General features: G+C 31.8%; 2 protein-coding genes across 4 annotated transcripts; both read right to left on the bottom strand.

The window, feature by feature from the left end:
* Positions 1 to 168: 168 nt before the first annotated feature.
* LOC135134468 (phospholipase A1-like) lies at positions 169 to 2,667 on the bottom strand. Of its 3 annotated transcripts, none has more exons than XM_064063154.1 (4): positions 1,554 to 1,724; positions 967 to 1,347; positions 534 to 895; positions 169 to 470 (listed from the first exon to the last, which is right to left on the bottom strand). In XM_064063154.1, exons 1-4 carry the CDS (start codon positions 1,606 to 1,608, stop codon positions 327 to 329), a joined length of 942 nt encoding a protein of 313 aa, XP_063919224.1. In that variant the 5' UTR covers positions 1,609 to 1,724; the 3' UTR covers positions 169 to 326. The 3 variants fall into 3 exon arrangements, with proteins under 3 accessions (XP_063919224.1, XP_063919223.1, XP_063919222.1); XM_064063153.1 differs by lacking the exon at positions 1,554 to 1,724 and adding an exon at positions 2,593 to 2,667 and having other exon boundaries at positions 170 to 470; positions 521 to 895; XM_064063152.1 differs by having other exon boundaries at positions 171 to 470; positions 521 to 895.
* Positions 2,668 to 4,686: 2,019 nt separating this feature from the next.
* LOC135134636 (phospholipase A1-like) lies at positions 4,687 to 7,739 on the bottom strand. The gene is made up of 5 exons (XM_064063361.1): positions 7,669 to 7,739; positions 7,554 to 7,618; positions 5,374 to 5,745; positions 4,948 to 5,322; positions 4,687 to 4,892 (listed from the first exon to the last, which is right to left on the bottom strand). Exons 1-5 carry the CDS (start codon positions 7,737 to 7,739, stop codon positions 4,687 to 4,689), a joined length of 1,089 nt encoding a protein of 362 aa, XP_063919431.1.
* Positions 7,740 to 12,112: the final 4,373 nt, after the last annotated feature.

The raw sequence follows: 12,112 nt of genomic DNA, 5'->3' as shown, positions 1-12,112 counted from the left end.
TGTTTAAGTTAAGTTTAAAAAATGGAATTCATTTAATTGTACATCACGGGTGAGAGAAGTTCTGTTTAATAATATAAGACCAATTTTTAATTTTCATTTTTTTTGAAGTTTATATAATTTTAGTTCACGAATTTTCAATAACAATAAGAGATAAAATGTGTATCAAATAAAGATCAATATTTACCAAAAGCAGCAAATAAAACCATGCGAAAGAAAGTATATTAATCAGCTGTCCAACACACACACACACACACACACATGATACTATTTAGAATATGGTGGCTTGAAATTTGTCCTCAAATAAAACTTTCCCCGTTTAGTGGTTTTTAAATTTCCCATTGTTTCCTGTTCATTTCCACATAAATGTTTTGTATATTTAAGCCAACTTTCACATTTTCTAGCCACAAATTGTTTAGGCGCAGGTACTGCTTCCGCAAAATACTTCCAACTCCTCCAGTGAGAGCAAAATTCTAAGAAACCCAAATTTAAACTCATATTTAACAAAATTATAACTGATTACGTTTTCCACTAACATCTTTTGCACTCAATAGAGTTAACCGAAGGCACCCAGGTTGCCAAGTTCCATTATTCGGAAAAAAATCAATTGTACCACAGGCTTCTTGAAATCCAAAGACTCCGCCACTGGTGTGTATCACCTGAACGACTTTAGCATCTGTCCGATTTAGTCTTTCACGTTTTGGTCTAGTATGAAACATAGGTCCACCGGGATCTAGAGCCACTATTCTCGGTAATTTTTTCCATGTTAACTTATGAACTGTTTTTCCGACAAACCCAGCAACTTGGCCTCCCAGTGAGTGACCAACAATGAGAATATTATTAAGCGAAATATGATAATTTCTGTGTAAGTGGACTACAAATTCTCCAATAACACGTCCTGAAACGTTCGAATATTAAAGTTCTAATCTAAACTTTTGTAAAGTAAGTATTAACTTTGCAACGACTTACCTACCGGTTTAGTGTCATATGACGCTATAATATAATCTTTAGCTCCATAAAATGACCAGTCTACTTCGATAATGTAATAGTTTGGGTTCTTTTTAAAGAAGGCTTGTCGTAAGAGTCGATACCACTCAGTTTCTTTGTTTTCACTCCAGCCGTGTAGAAAGAATACATAGAAGGCATTTTTTTTAATGAGTGGATTGAAGGTGGTAAGATTTACGATCACAGAATCTTCAGCTTTATTGGTGGCCCATAAGTAATATGTAATATTCTCGGCAACTATTTTGTCGCCTTGAATGGCCTTGTCTACAAATGCCACACCTGTATAGATGTTGAATATTTGTTGTTTTACTGGTTTAGAAACCTTGGTCCAATCTACAACTGCATCTGAAATCCAATTTCATTAATATTGCCAGTAATATTTAATACTTATATTGCAAAAGGAAAAAAATAGATTGGGTTGGCTTTAAAGCTTCAGTTAATGATTAGGCTCTGAGAACGTTACAATGTTTAGCTTCAAAAAACAACTTTTTTCAGCATTAAGAATGTTGAATATTGATTGAATTATTTTTCCAGGTGTCTGGTACACTTACCTGACTGTGTCAAAATATTAATTAAAAGCAATAAAAACACATTTCGTTGAAGCATCCTGGATGTTAAATTTTGCAACTCATGTTTCCAGGACAGCACTGAATTTATTTTGAAAACCAAAACCGACGATGTATTTCATAACCGTAGTTTCAAGCGATAACAACTATTTTAACTTACCAATATGACTGCCTTTATTTACTTTAATCAGTAGATATTTATTCAACAAGGTTAATGCTTCTAAAACTTCGGAAGCATTAAAATTCAGGTTTTGCTAATACTTATCGTCCTAATACAACTATTTTTAATGATCATTATTTTTCTTAGCGTGCAATGCTTGGTGCTTTATTGAAGAAAAAGAAACAATTGAGATGACGAGAGAAAATAGTGTTATAAATCATATTTTGAATAAAAATTGATTATGCTTATCATATGTTTAAAACATCGGCAAGATTTCAAAGCATTCGGTTTTGCAGATTCAAAATTAAATTGTAGGTGAAACGAAGTTCACGGAGTCAGCTAGTTAACCAATAAATTTACAGAAAAAATCAATTGTCTAGTTCTTGTAAATGAAAATATTTCGTTTTCACAACTTTCATGAAGCAATTCAAAGCACTTTGTTAACATAGTCAAAATTGGTTTTTATTTTGGATCAAAGGTTTTTGAGAAAAACTGTATCACAAATTATATCCTTGCCATACTTAAGACCCGTTTACAGAATATTTTAAGTCAGTATCGACATCTGATTTGTGTAGAGTCGGCCACATAATAGTTTAATATTATATTAAAAAATTTATTGCAAACAAATACTTAATTGAGCCTCAGCTTTTAGTATTTTATCATCGCTGCCAATATTTTCAGCAAAATTTGAAATTTTATAATACCGCTGCAACTTTTTAATAAATTTGCAACAAACACGAGACAGGGAGACACAGAAAGGAATTCCAGCATTTTTGTACTTTATATAGTGTAGCACATCGAAACATGAAATAGCTCCTTTAGTTCAAGTAATGAAAAAATGAAGATTATTCAATATTTAGCTACCTTCGTTTGCAAAAATACCCGTCAAAAGTAGAAACAATACTTTACTTTGCATAGTAAAGGTATCGTAGTTCTTAAACTAGGACACTCGAAGCGACTGCAGTTTTCATTGCAGAAAATAGTGACGTACATATATTATTATTATACAAATTTATTTATCAGGTAGCATGAATCACTTTAATCGAAATCGTGGGACATTTCTTTTTCGTTGATTCTTAACTGTACGAGGAGGCACTGGTAAGTTTCGAATTTCTCTATTAACAAGATTGGAAGCGGCTGTTGTGACAATGAGTATATTGTTTGACAACAATTTTGGAAACAAAAAATTAATCCAAATGCACACTGAATTTTTGCATACCTATATAAGAAAATGATCTGTTTACCAAAAAGAATTCAGACTGTCAAGGTCGCCGCTGCTTTGAAGAAACTTCTTTGGATTTTGTGGTATAAGTTTGGATCCATCATTACAAACCAGAAACAAAACAAAACGGAAGGGAGTGCTCAGGAAAATATACTTTTTTACAAGGTAACAATAAAAGCACCGTTGATTTAATTTGGGTTAACACTATGGTATTGAAACTTATAAACGATTTTTTCTACATTGCGTTAGGAAAGGCCTTATTGTTAAACCGAAAACAATGGAAGCTTTTGTGAAACTGTTTTTGGTAATTATTTTGCAATCTTGATTCCATGTTTTCTAGAACGTCAAATCTAACGCGTCAAAACCAAAAATTTGTTATTTGACAGCGTTGCCATCTAGATAGACCATGTCCGAAAAAACCCTAAATAATAATCGTGATCAGATTTTCTATTTTACTTAACAAAATCATGAGCAAAGTAGAAAAATGTATATTAGACTTGTGTAATAAGACATAGTGTAGCAGTCGCTGCGCTCGTCGTGCCCCGAACAACTTATCGTACAATAGAACGTCTTATTATTATTAAGACCCACCACTGACCCGGAAATGACAGGTATTCAGGCAAGACTTCTATCATTACGGGTACTAAGACCAAGTAATGATATGCATTGATTAGATTAGATTTATTTATTTATTTATTTATTTATTTATTTATTTATTTATTTATTTATTTAGTCCTCTTTAACTGATGAAGTTATAATCGAATACAGCAATAATAAATACTGTGGATGACTGGTTTGTAAACCAAAATAAAATAAAAATTTAAAGGCTTATAAGAACTAATTTCTGAGCATAGTAAGTATATAACATAAAAAAAATGCTTAAGCTGATAGAATAAAATGCACCAAAGTTTTCTATTTTGGGCTAAAGACTATCAACACCTCCCCGTACATTAAAAAAGTATTAACATTTATATCATGCAAATAATTTGAGTGCAGACTTGTACGACTTAAAGTGCGAAATTATCAGCGTCATTAATAGTCGGTAATTTATTCCACTTTTATTACTTCCAGGACGACTGCCTAAACTTGTATTTTAATGCTTATTTCCCTGTTCACCTCAGCTGTTTGAAATAAAAAAAATTATTACTACCAAAAATCCGATGACATGCTTTGACATTGAAATTAAAATCTTTTATTTATGAAACAATAGATTTACATCATATCTACAGCGCTGCTAAATAGTGAAAGGTAAAATGCATTCCTTTGCCAAAAATAAAACAAAATTTCATGCGAAATATGATGTTATTTTCTTACCTAAAGCACCAGATCTATTGAATAAATATATGAACACGAAATGAGTTTAAGGTTATATTTACACTTTTCAAGTAGTACATTACGACTTGATAAATATTGGTCAATTGAAAAAAAAACATTTTTTGCTTATTTGCTGAAATTTCAAATATATATTTTTGTCTGTGTTTATTTTTGCATACAGTCCTATTAATATGACGGTATTTCTTAAAACAAATTCGTATGTATTTCTAAAACACTTATTTTATGCAATTTTTAATAAAACATCGTACTACAAACTCGACAATTTACACGTGTGCCTACAATAACATTTTTCACAAATTTACCTCTAATAACTATTTATAGAAGAAAAAAGTAAAAACATATAGAAACAAAAATTTTGTAAGAAGACCATCACAGTTACACATATATTTCTAACGTAGTTCTTATTTCGAATATGGTGGTTTGTTGTTTGTTCTCAAGTAATATTTTCCAGTTTTATTGGTTTCTAAATTTGCTATAGTTTCATAATCGGCTTCACATGCATGCCTAGTGTACTGACGCCAGTTATCGCATTTTCTTGCTCTGAACTTTTTCGTTGTAGATATTCCTTCTATGAAATAACCCCAACTTCTCCAATGAGAGCAAAATACTAAAAAAAATCAACTTTACTCTTGCAGGTTATTGACTTGTTGTGAAAAATATACCTTTCTCTCTGATATCACACGGACTCAAGAAACTCTGGAAACCACAGCCGGATTGAAAGGTTCCGTTGTTCGGGAAAAAGTCAATAGTACCACAGGCCTCCAAAAATCCAAAAGCGCCCCCATTGGTATGAATTACATGTACAACTACAGCATCTTTTGGACTGAGTCTTTCACCTTCTGGTCGATTTTCAAATAAGGGTCCAGCGGGATCTAAAGCTATTATCCTTGGCAATTTTTCTTTCACCATTTCTTGAACTTTTTTTCCAACAAAACCGGAAATGTGTCCTCCGAGTGAGTGACCAACTACAAGAATATTAGCCAATGGGATGGCAAAGTTCTTACGTAAGTATACAACAAATTCTCCGATGAAACCACCTAAAATATATATTGGGAATTTTTGGGTCAAAATCGTTAAGGTTAACTGACCAATAAATTTGGTATCATATGATGCTATAACATAATCTTTCTCTGCGTATACTGACCAATCCACTTCAATGATGTAATAATGTGGATTACGTTTAAAAAAGGCATTTCTTAAAAGCTCATACCATTTAGTTTCTCTAGATTCAGTCCAGCCATGTATAAAAAAAATATACAGGGCGTCACCCGTGATGAGTGAATTAATGGTGGTAGAATTCACAATAGAGTAATTTTCAGCTTTATTTGTGGGCCACAAATAGTATTTAATATAATCGGCAGTTACTTTGTCACCTTGGACCCCCTTATCTACCAAAGCCACGTTCGTGTATATATCAAAAATTTGTTGTTTTGTTGTGTCAGAAGGGTTAAAATCTGTCTCTACAATAGAAACTATTAGGTATTAATATATTAATTCATAACGTTAATATGAATGCTGAATTTTTCAATGTTAGCTATTATTAAGGAGTGTACTCGCTAAAATAAACTTATTAATAGAGAGCGGATTTTATGAAATTTGCATATCCGTTATTTTTTGCATATTTTTTGCATATAAGTCTTGATATTTAATATGTGAACGAATCATGCTAATTAAAATGAATACAGCTATAAAAAAATTGCATATTTGCATATATTTGCCTTCTGCTGCATATTTCACAGAACGGGTGCATATTTTGCATTTTTATCAATTTTTGTGCAAATTTGAAAAAAAAAATATTGTCATCGGCATTTATTTAGAAAAACGAAATTTTATGAATCATATTGCAAATATTGTCCTGAGCTTCAAATAACTAGCAAAGGTTTGGGTTTTATGGTAGTTTGGAGACACCACTGGGTGTTATGCTATCCTTCCAGGTAAATTCGCGCCCTAATTACTTTTGGAAATACCGTTCATTCCCAATATTTTTGTTCGTGTATTAATGGTAGGACCTACGTTTAGTGATGGTCGAAGCAACGTTGTAGTATTATATTTCATAGTGAGTTTGTATTGAAAGCTTTTAAAGGGATACAGGTGTATCAATATGTCGAAGATAACTCAAATTAATTTATGGATTAAACATTTTCCTGAATTTGTTCTTCAAGAACGAACTGTGTTTTGTCGCGCCTGCCCTAACCGGTAAGTGTTTTTACATCTGTGGACGTAGTACGCAGTTTTTCTATTTACAAATATATATACTTTAGAATCACCGGAAAAACTTTTTGTTATAATATTTCGAAAAATATTTAAAAATAAATTGGTGCCAAAATAATAATAATAATCACAATAATATATTTTGCCCAACAGAATAAAAAATAGTAATTAAATAGTGGATTACTACTATTTTTTAATTTGCTCTGTTTATATTTATTTTTTAGTACAAGAATTTTATCTTTAAAAACGTGATTTATGTGTTAGTGAGATGTAACTAAACACCATGCAATGTGATTTATGTATTTTGTGTAATAGAATGTAAGCTCGGGAAACCTGTTTTTGTATTTTATAAATAAATTTAGTTCGCTTATTAAGCTTTTTTTTTTAATTTTTGGAGCATATACAATTGCATATCTCTGCATATATTAAGAAAGTTACTGCATATTTGGATAAATTTGGTGCATATCATATGATCATATTTCTCAAAATTTTGCTGCATATTTTCCCCTCTCTACTTATTAACTAAAATAGGTAAGACAAGAGTTACCATTAGGTATACTATAATTAAATAAAAAAGTTGCAGAATCTCAAACACTGATATTTCAATTTAACCCATTAAGTTAACCGATCAGAATGATAGTGCTAGATGCATTATTTGGGCAAAATTCGTATCCATAATTATGGTATTCAGTTGTTGCGCTTTTAGGACATGATTTGAAATTCAAAGTGTTGATAACCACATACACTCTTAGTATAAGCACATTTTTAACCTTATTGCGTTAACACGTGTAGGTTCATTCTGGGACATTGGTATCTTGTTTGATTCCAAACCGGAGAATGCTGCTTCATATGAAGGGAACATGTTTGTTTCAATACACTATAACTACATATACGGAGTCACAAGTTCCGCACAAAATTCATACATAATTTTGTTAATTGCCGTTTTCTTTTTTAATTTTATTTGTTATAATGACAACCGAATTTCTATAGTAAAGCTCCAACAAAACTATCGTCATTGTTCAAATTGTCATCCACCAACTAAATATTTGGCATATACGTTGGTGTAACACTTTATATTGCTCTTCAATGGCATTTGGGGTGATATTCTGTTCGAATTCGGTTCTTGAGATCGTCAATTAAGGAGTGTTAAATGTGGTGAGAAACTGTCTCACTTCCACGCCAAAATGCGGATATGCCCTATCTTCTTGGAACCAAATTCTCTGATTGAGCATATTATCACCATTTTCGTAGTTTGAAATTTAAATAGCATACAGCTGTTAACCTTTCGCCAAAAAAAGAAGGTCCTATCACACGATTCCCTAGCATTCCAGACCATACATTTATTTTGCTACGTGTGTCCAATGAAAGTTATTTCGGGACCAGTATTATTGACAAATATGGCAATTTACTGTTTGGTTTAAATTAAATGTCTTCATCGAAAAAAAAAAAAATTTAGAAAATTGACTGTTCCATCATACCATAACATCAAGTCTTCGCAAAATTTTAACCGTCGCTTCTGTCGAGATCGTTTTCATTTAACTCACAAATCAAGTCCACTTTATGCGGGTGGTATTTTTCTTTTTAAAAAAATTTTCTAACAAATGTGTAGTCGGTATTTGAGTTCAAAGCAAGTTGTTTTACCGAGATATGCGGACTTTTTTAGATTTCCAGTTTTTAATTTAGTGGTTTGAAGTACAGGACCTCGTCAAAGTCAGTCTCTTGCAATAATTTTGTTAAAATTCTACTTATTGTAAATCTAACAACTGGGGGTCTATGAGGGTATTGTTATTTAAATAAAGCACCTTTCCTCATGACTGCTTACTCTGGTACTGTACCAAACCATCATTAAAATTGCGATTCTCTCGAGTTCGGTTAATTGCACCCTGATTGTGATACTGATAAGTGATTAGGGCTCTTTTGAACAATGTGTCACACATTCCCTAAATACAGAGGAGAATTCTACATTGCAACATGAAATTAATGTGTATGGAACACGTCCTTTAGCACGGGAAGTAATATATAAACATTGAAAATTATGCAACTTTGTTACCTCCGAATGTAAAAATGCCCATCAAAAATAAAAACGACACTGTTCTGTGCATACTGAATACAGTTATTGGACTGGGAAACTCGAAGTGACTTAATTGCACCTTTTGTAATTACACAACAACAGTGCGTGTGCAATCGTGATACACATTTATTTAACACATAACATCAATCCTTTCAACAGAGTTGTCGGACGTTTGTTTCCCGTTATCATTAAATGTACATTAAAAATGTATTAAATTTGTGTTTTTACAATTTTTTCATTGCCGAATTTTATGACTTGAAGTACCTAAGTACTAATAACTACTAATTTATTCACCTCCATTATGCATTTTTTTAATTTCCAGGACTTCGGTCCATTCTGAGTTCAGCAGTAGGAAATCTTAGCTAGTGTACTAGTTTACTGAAAAAAATTAAGTAGTGCTAGTCAAGTTTCTTGGAAGAGACTTTGAAATTCACTTAATCTCCAAATTCCTAGAAAAAGAAAGAGAAGGTTCGGTTGCCTACATTTACAAAAAATACGCAGCTATTTCAGTTTTGCTTTCAACAATTAAAAAATGGTCGGAGGTTTTTTTCTATAGAACTTCCCTCGCCCCTGCAGTACGGTGCAACTTATCCAACTTTTCCGAAAATTTATATAATTTGATTTTTCGAATTTGCTTTTTTTATGAAAAGTTAAAATAAAGATATGTGTGCAGTAAAGGTAGGTAAGCTATTCGCCGGTTTCAAGTGAATTTTTACACTACAAGTGTAAAACAGTTCTGAATAAAGTGTGACTCATAATAATCGAAATATCAAAGAAAGTGAATTGTTAATGGCTGCCAGCATTGTTAGGTCTGGTGATATATCACCAGATTTGGTGTTTTTTTCACCTACTTGGTGCCTTGGTGATTATTTTTAGAAAAATAGATACATCTGGTGACAAAATTGTCAAAGTCCCAATTCTTTACTTCATTGTTTACAAAAGTCCTGGCGAACCATTTTTTGTTTTTTACTTCCCGAGCATAAGCAAAGGAAGTATTGTAATCGAGTCCGTCGGCCGACTCTCTACTTTTACGTTTTCTCGATCTTTCATGACCCCTAGAAGACGAAGAAATAGGTCTCCCATTTCCGTCTATCTGTCCGTCTGTCCGTCTGTCTGCCGTCCCGGATTTTTATTAGACAGATAATCTCTGAAAGTACTGGACCGATTGTTGTGAAATTTTGTACTTATATTAGGAATATCATGTAGATGGTAAAACGCTAACCAAAATTTGTCTAATCATCCCCACCACTAATGCGATGACGTCACTTCAAAATTGTACATAGTAAATGGGTTTTAAATTGTATAAAATAACATAGTCCTACACATGTAGTTTACGACTTCGAATTGAGTTTTGACCCGAAACGTCCATATTTTTGGAAAAAAAATCAAAATTATAAAACAACATTTTGCAATTTAATTTTGAATCTGCTAACCCGAATGCTTTGAAATGTTGCAGATGTTTTAAGATTATAAAAAGCATAATAAATGTTTAGTCAAAATATATTTGCCTATCCCCTCCAAAAAATTGATGACGTCACCTCAAAAAGTTGCCGAATAAATCCTATCTAAACTGTACAAAATATGGTGAATCTGGACTTGTGATTTATCACTCCATTCATATTTTTTGGATTTGCATATAGAGGATGACTCAAAAAAATTAATGAATGCGTAAATTTATTTTATTGATTTACTCAGAAACTACAAAACCAAATGCTTTGAAATCTACTGCGAAAAAAAAACATATAGGCATGCAGTCGTCACGTTTCCGACAGCGAGGAAAGTACTGTCTAAACTCTTTACACCAATTTTTTCAATAATGTATGAACCTGCGGCAAATCCTGTCTTCGGACAGACTAACAAAATTATGAATATCGATAGTGGAACAGCTAGCAGTGGATTAATTATACAAAACTACACATTACGATCCTGTATTTTTAACATTACTTTGCAAAATAAATAAAAAGAAAATATTTTGAATTTTTAATGTATTCACAATAATTGAAGAAAAAATAGTATACATCACTATGAGTCGACGCTCTTTTTTTCTTTCATCTAGATTGCATTGCCTCAGCTAACGCCTCGGCCGCAATTATCTAGATTCAACAAAAAAAGAATGCGTTCTACTCCTAGTAATATAATATATTATTATGTTTAACTCAATCATAACGATCTCATTTAAGACACTTCCAACAGTCCATAATCTACCACGAAAACTAACAGATGCACTCAAAATGTACTTACTGATTAATACCTTCGGATTTTAGGTCGTTAAAAAATTAATAAAAGGAGACATTTTTAGGTCCCAAAATTGACGAATTTGGTTATAAAAATCTTAACTTTGCTCAACGAAAAAGCATACATCAAAAAAATATATATTTAAAAAAAAACATTAAACGAAACACTATAGAAACAAATATTTTGTGTAACAAAAAAAAATGATTAAATAAATAAACGATCTATAGTTACGTCCACTAATTCTAAGTTATCGCAAAAAAATGGTGATCAAATTAAAACAAGTCGCATTTAACAAAAACTAAAATATTAATTCAGGTATTTAAAATGAGTTACAAAAGCAAACTATATATTTCTCTAAATTTTCGATTGTAAATTTACACCTTTGATCGCTTAAAACACTTTTAAGTTTTGAAAACGTGCGTTCCACATCACAAGAAGTGATGAGAGCAAAATTAAATATTGAACAATCTACGTTTTCATTTATGTACCTATGTATTGTTGGTAGCATTTCCATTACCGCAAATTACGTTATTTACTGAGCATATAAAATTGTGTCCTGGATTCTTTTTTAATAGAGAACATAATTTTTGAAACGCCATTTCCCCCACCTTTCCTGGTGTGTTTTTAAAAATGTATACACTTTTTCCACAATTTCCGTACTTTGGTTTAATTTTAAACCTATAGTTTCTAATTGTTCTATTGCATCAGCAATAATTTTGAAGTGAGTTTTAATGTACAAGACTTCATTTTTAACGTTTGCTTTATTCAGGAATTCTTGAGTTTTTTTAATGCTTTGTGGATCTGTGGCTTCAAATGACATTACAACCTAAAATATTCAATATAAGAATGATAGTAAAAAACCATTATATATTTACTGACTTGTTTTAAAACATCAAAGTGTTCTGCATAAAACAATGCTGCTTGAATCCAAGTGCCCCACCTGGTTAATGCAGGTTCAGGTGGGAGAGGTGTATTTGGTAAACTGTTTTTATAAAACTCTACTCTTATTGGTGCTTTTAAAAAGATTTTCTTAGCATTGCTAATTATCCGTTTGATATCTGGATAATTTAGTCTAATTGTTTGAAATACTAAATGTAACCCATGTGCCAGACATGTTAAGTGTGTTATATTTCATAAAACAGCCTCAAATTAGTACCAGTTTTGATCATGTATGAAACACCATCTGGTAAATGCCCTACATAAATCGGTGCAAAATTGCGTAAAATCATTGTCGGAACGAATGTTTAATAAAGTCTGTTTACTGGATTTATTCTCGTTCTTTTTATGCGCATCGCCACTGCAGTGTTGTT

The sequence above is a fragment of the Zophobas morio genome, unplaced genomic scaffold (assembly GCF_036711695.1).
Source record: "Zophobas morio isolate AGI-343-1 ecotype UQ-CSIRO unplaced genomic scaffold, CSIRO_AGI_Zmor_V1 ptg000023l, whole genome shotgun sequence".
Taxonomy (NCBI): domain Eukaryota; kingdom Metazoa; phylum Arthropoda; class Insecta; order Coleoptera; family Tenebrionidae; genus Zophobas; species Zophobas morio.
Note: the sequence above shows the minus strand (reverse complement) of the source record. Positions and strands in the feature narration are given on the sequence as shown.

Coding starts and splice junctions, on each gene's coding strand:
- LOC135134468 (XM_064063152.1), bottom strand. CDS start 1,608: ATGCTTCAACGAAATGTGTTTTTATTGCTTTTAATTAATATTTTGACA. Junction 896..966: donor ATATGACACTAAACCGGTAG/GTAAGTCGTTGC, acceptor CGAACGTTTCAG/GACGTGTTATTGGAGAATTT. Junction 471..520: donor AAAAGATGTTAGTGGAAAAC/GTAATCAGTTAT, acceptor TGGGTTTCTTAG/AATTTTGCTCTCACTGGAGG.
- LOC135134636 (XM_064063361.1), bottom strand. CDS start 7,739: ATGGTGATAATATGCTCAATCAGAGAATTTGGTTCCAAGAAGATAGGG. Junction 7,619..7,668: donor ATCCGCATTTTGGCGTGGAA/GTGAGACAGTTT, acceptor GACGATCTCAAG/AACCGAATTCGAACAGAATA. Junction 5,323..5,373: donor ATATGATACCAAATTTATTG/GTCAGTTAACCT, acceptor TATATATTTTAG/GTGGTTTCATCGGAGAATTT.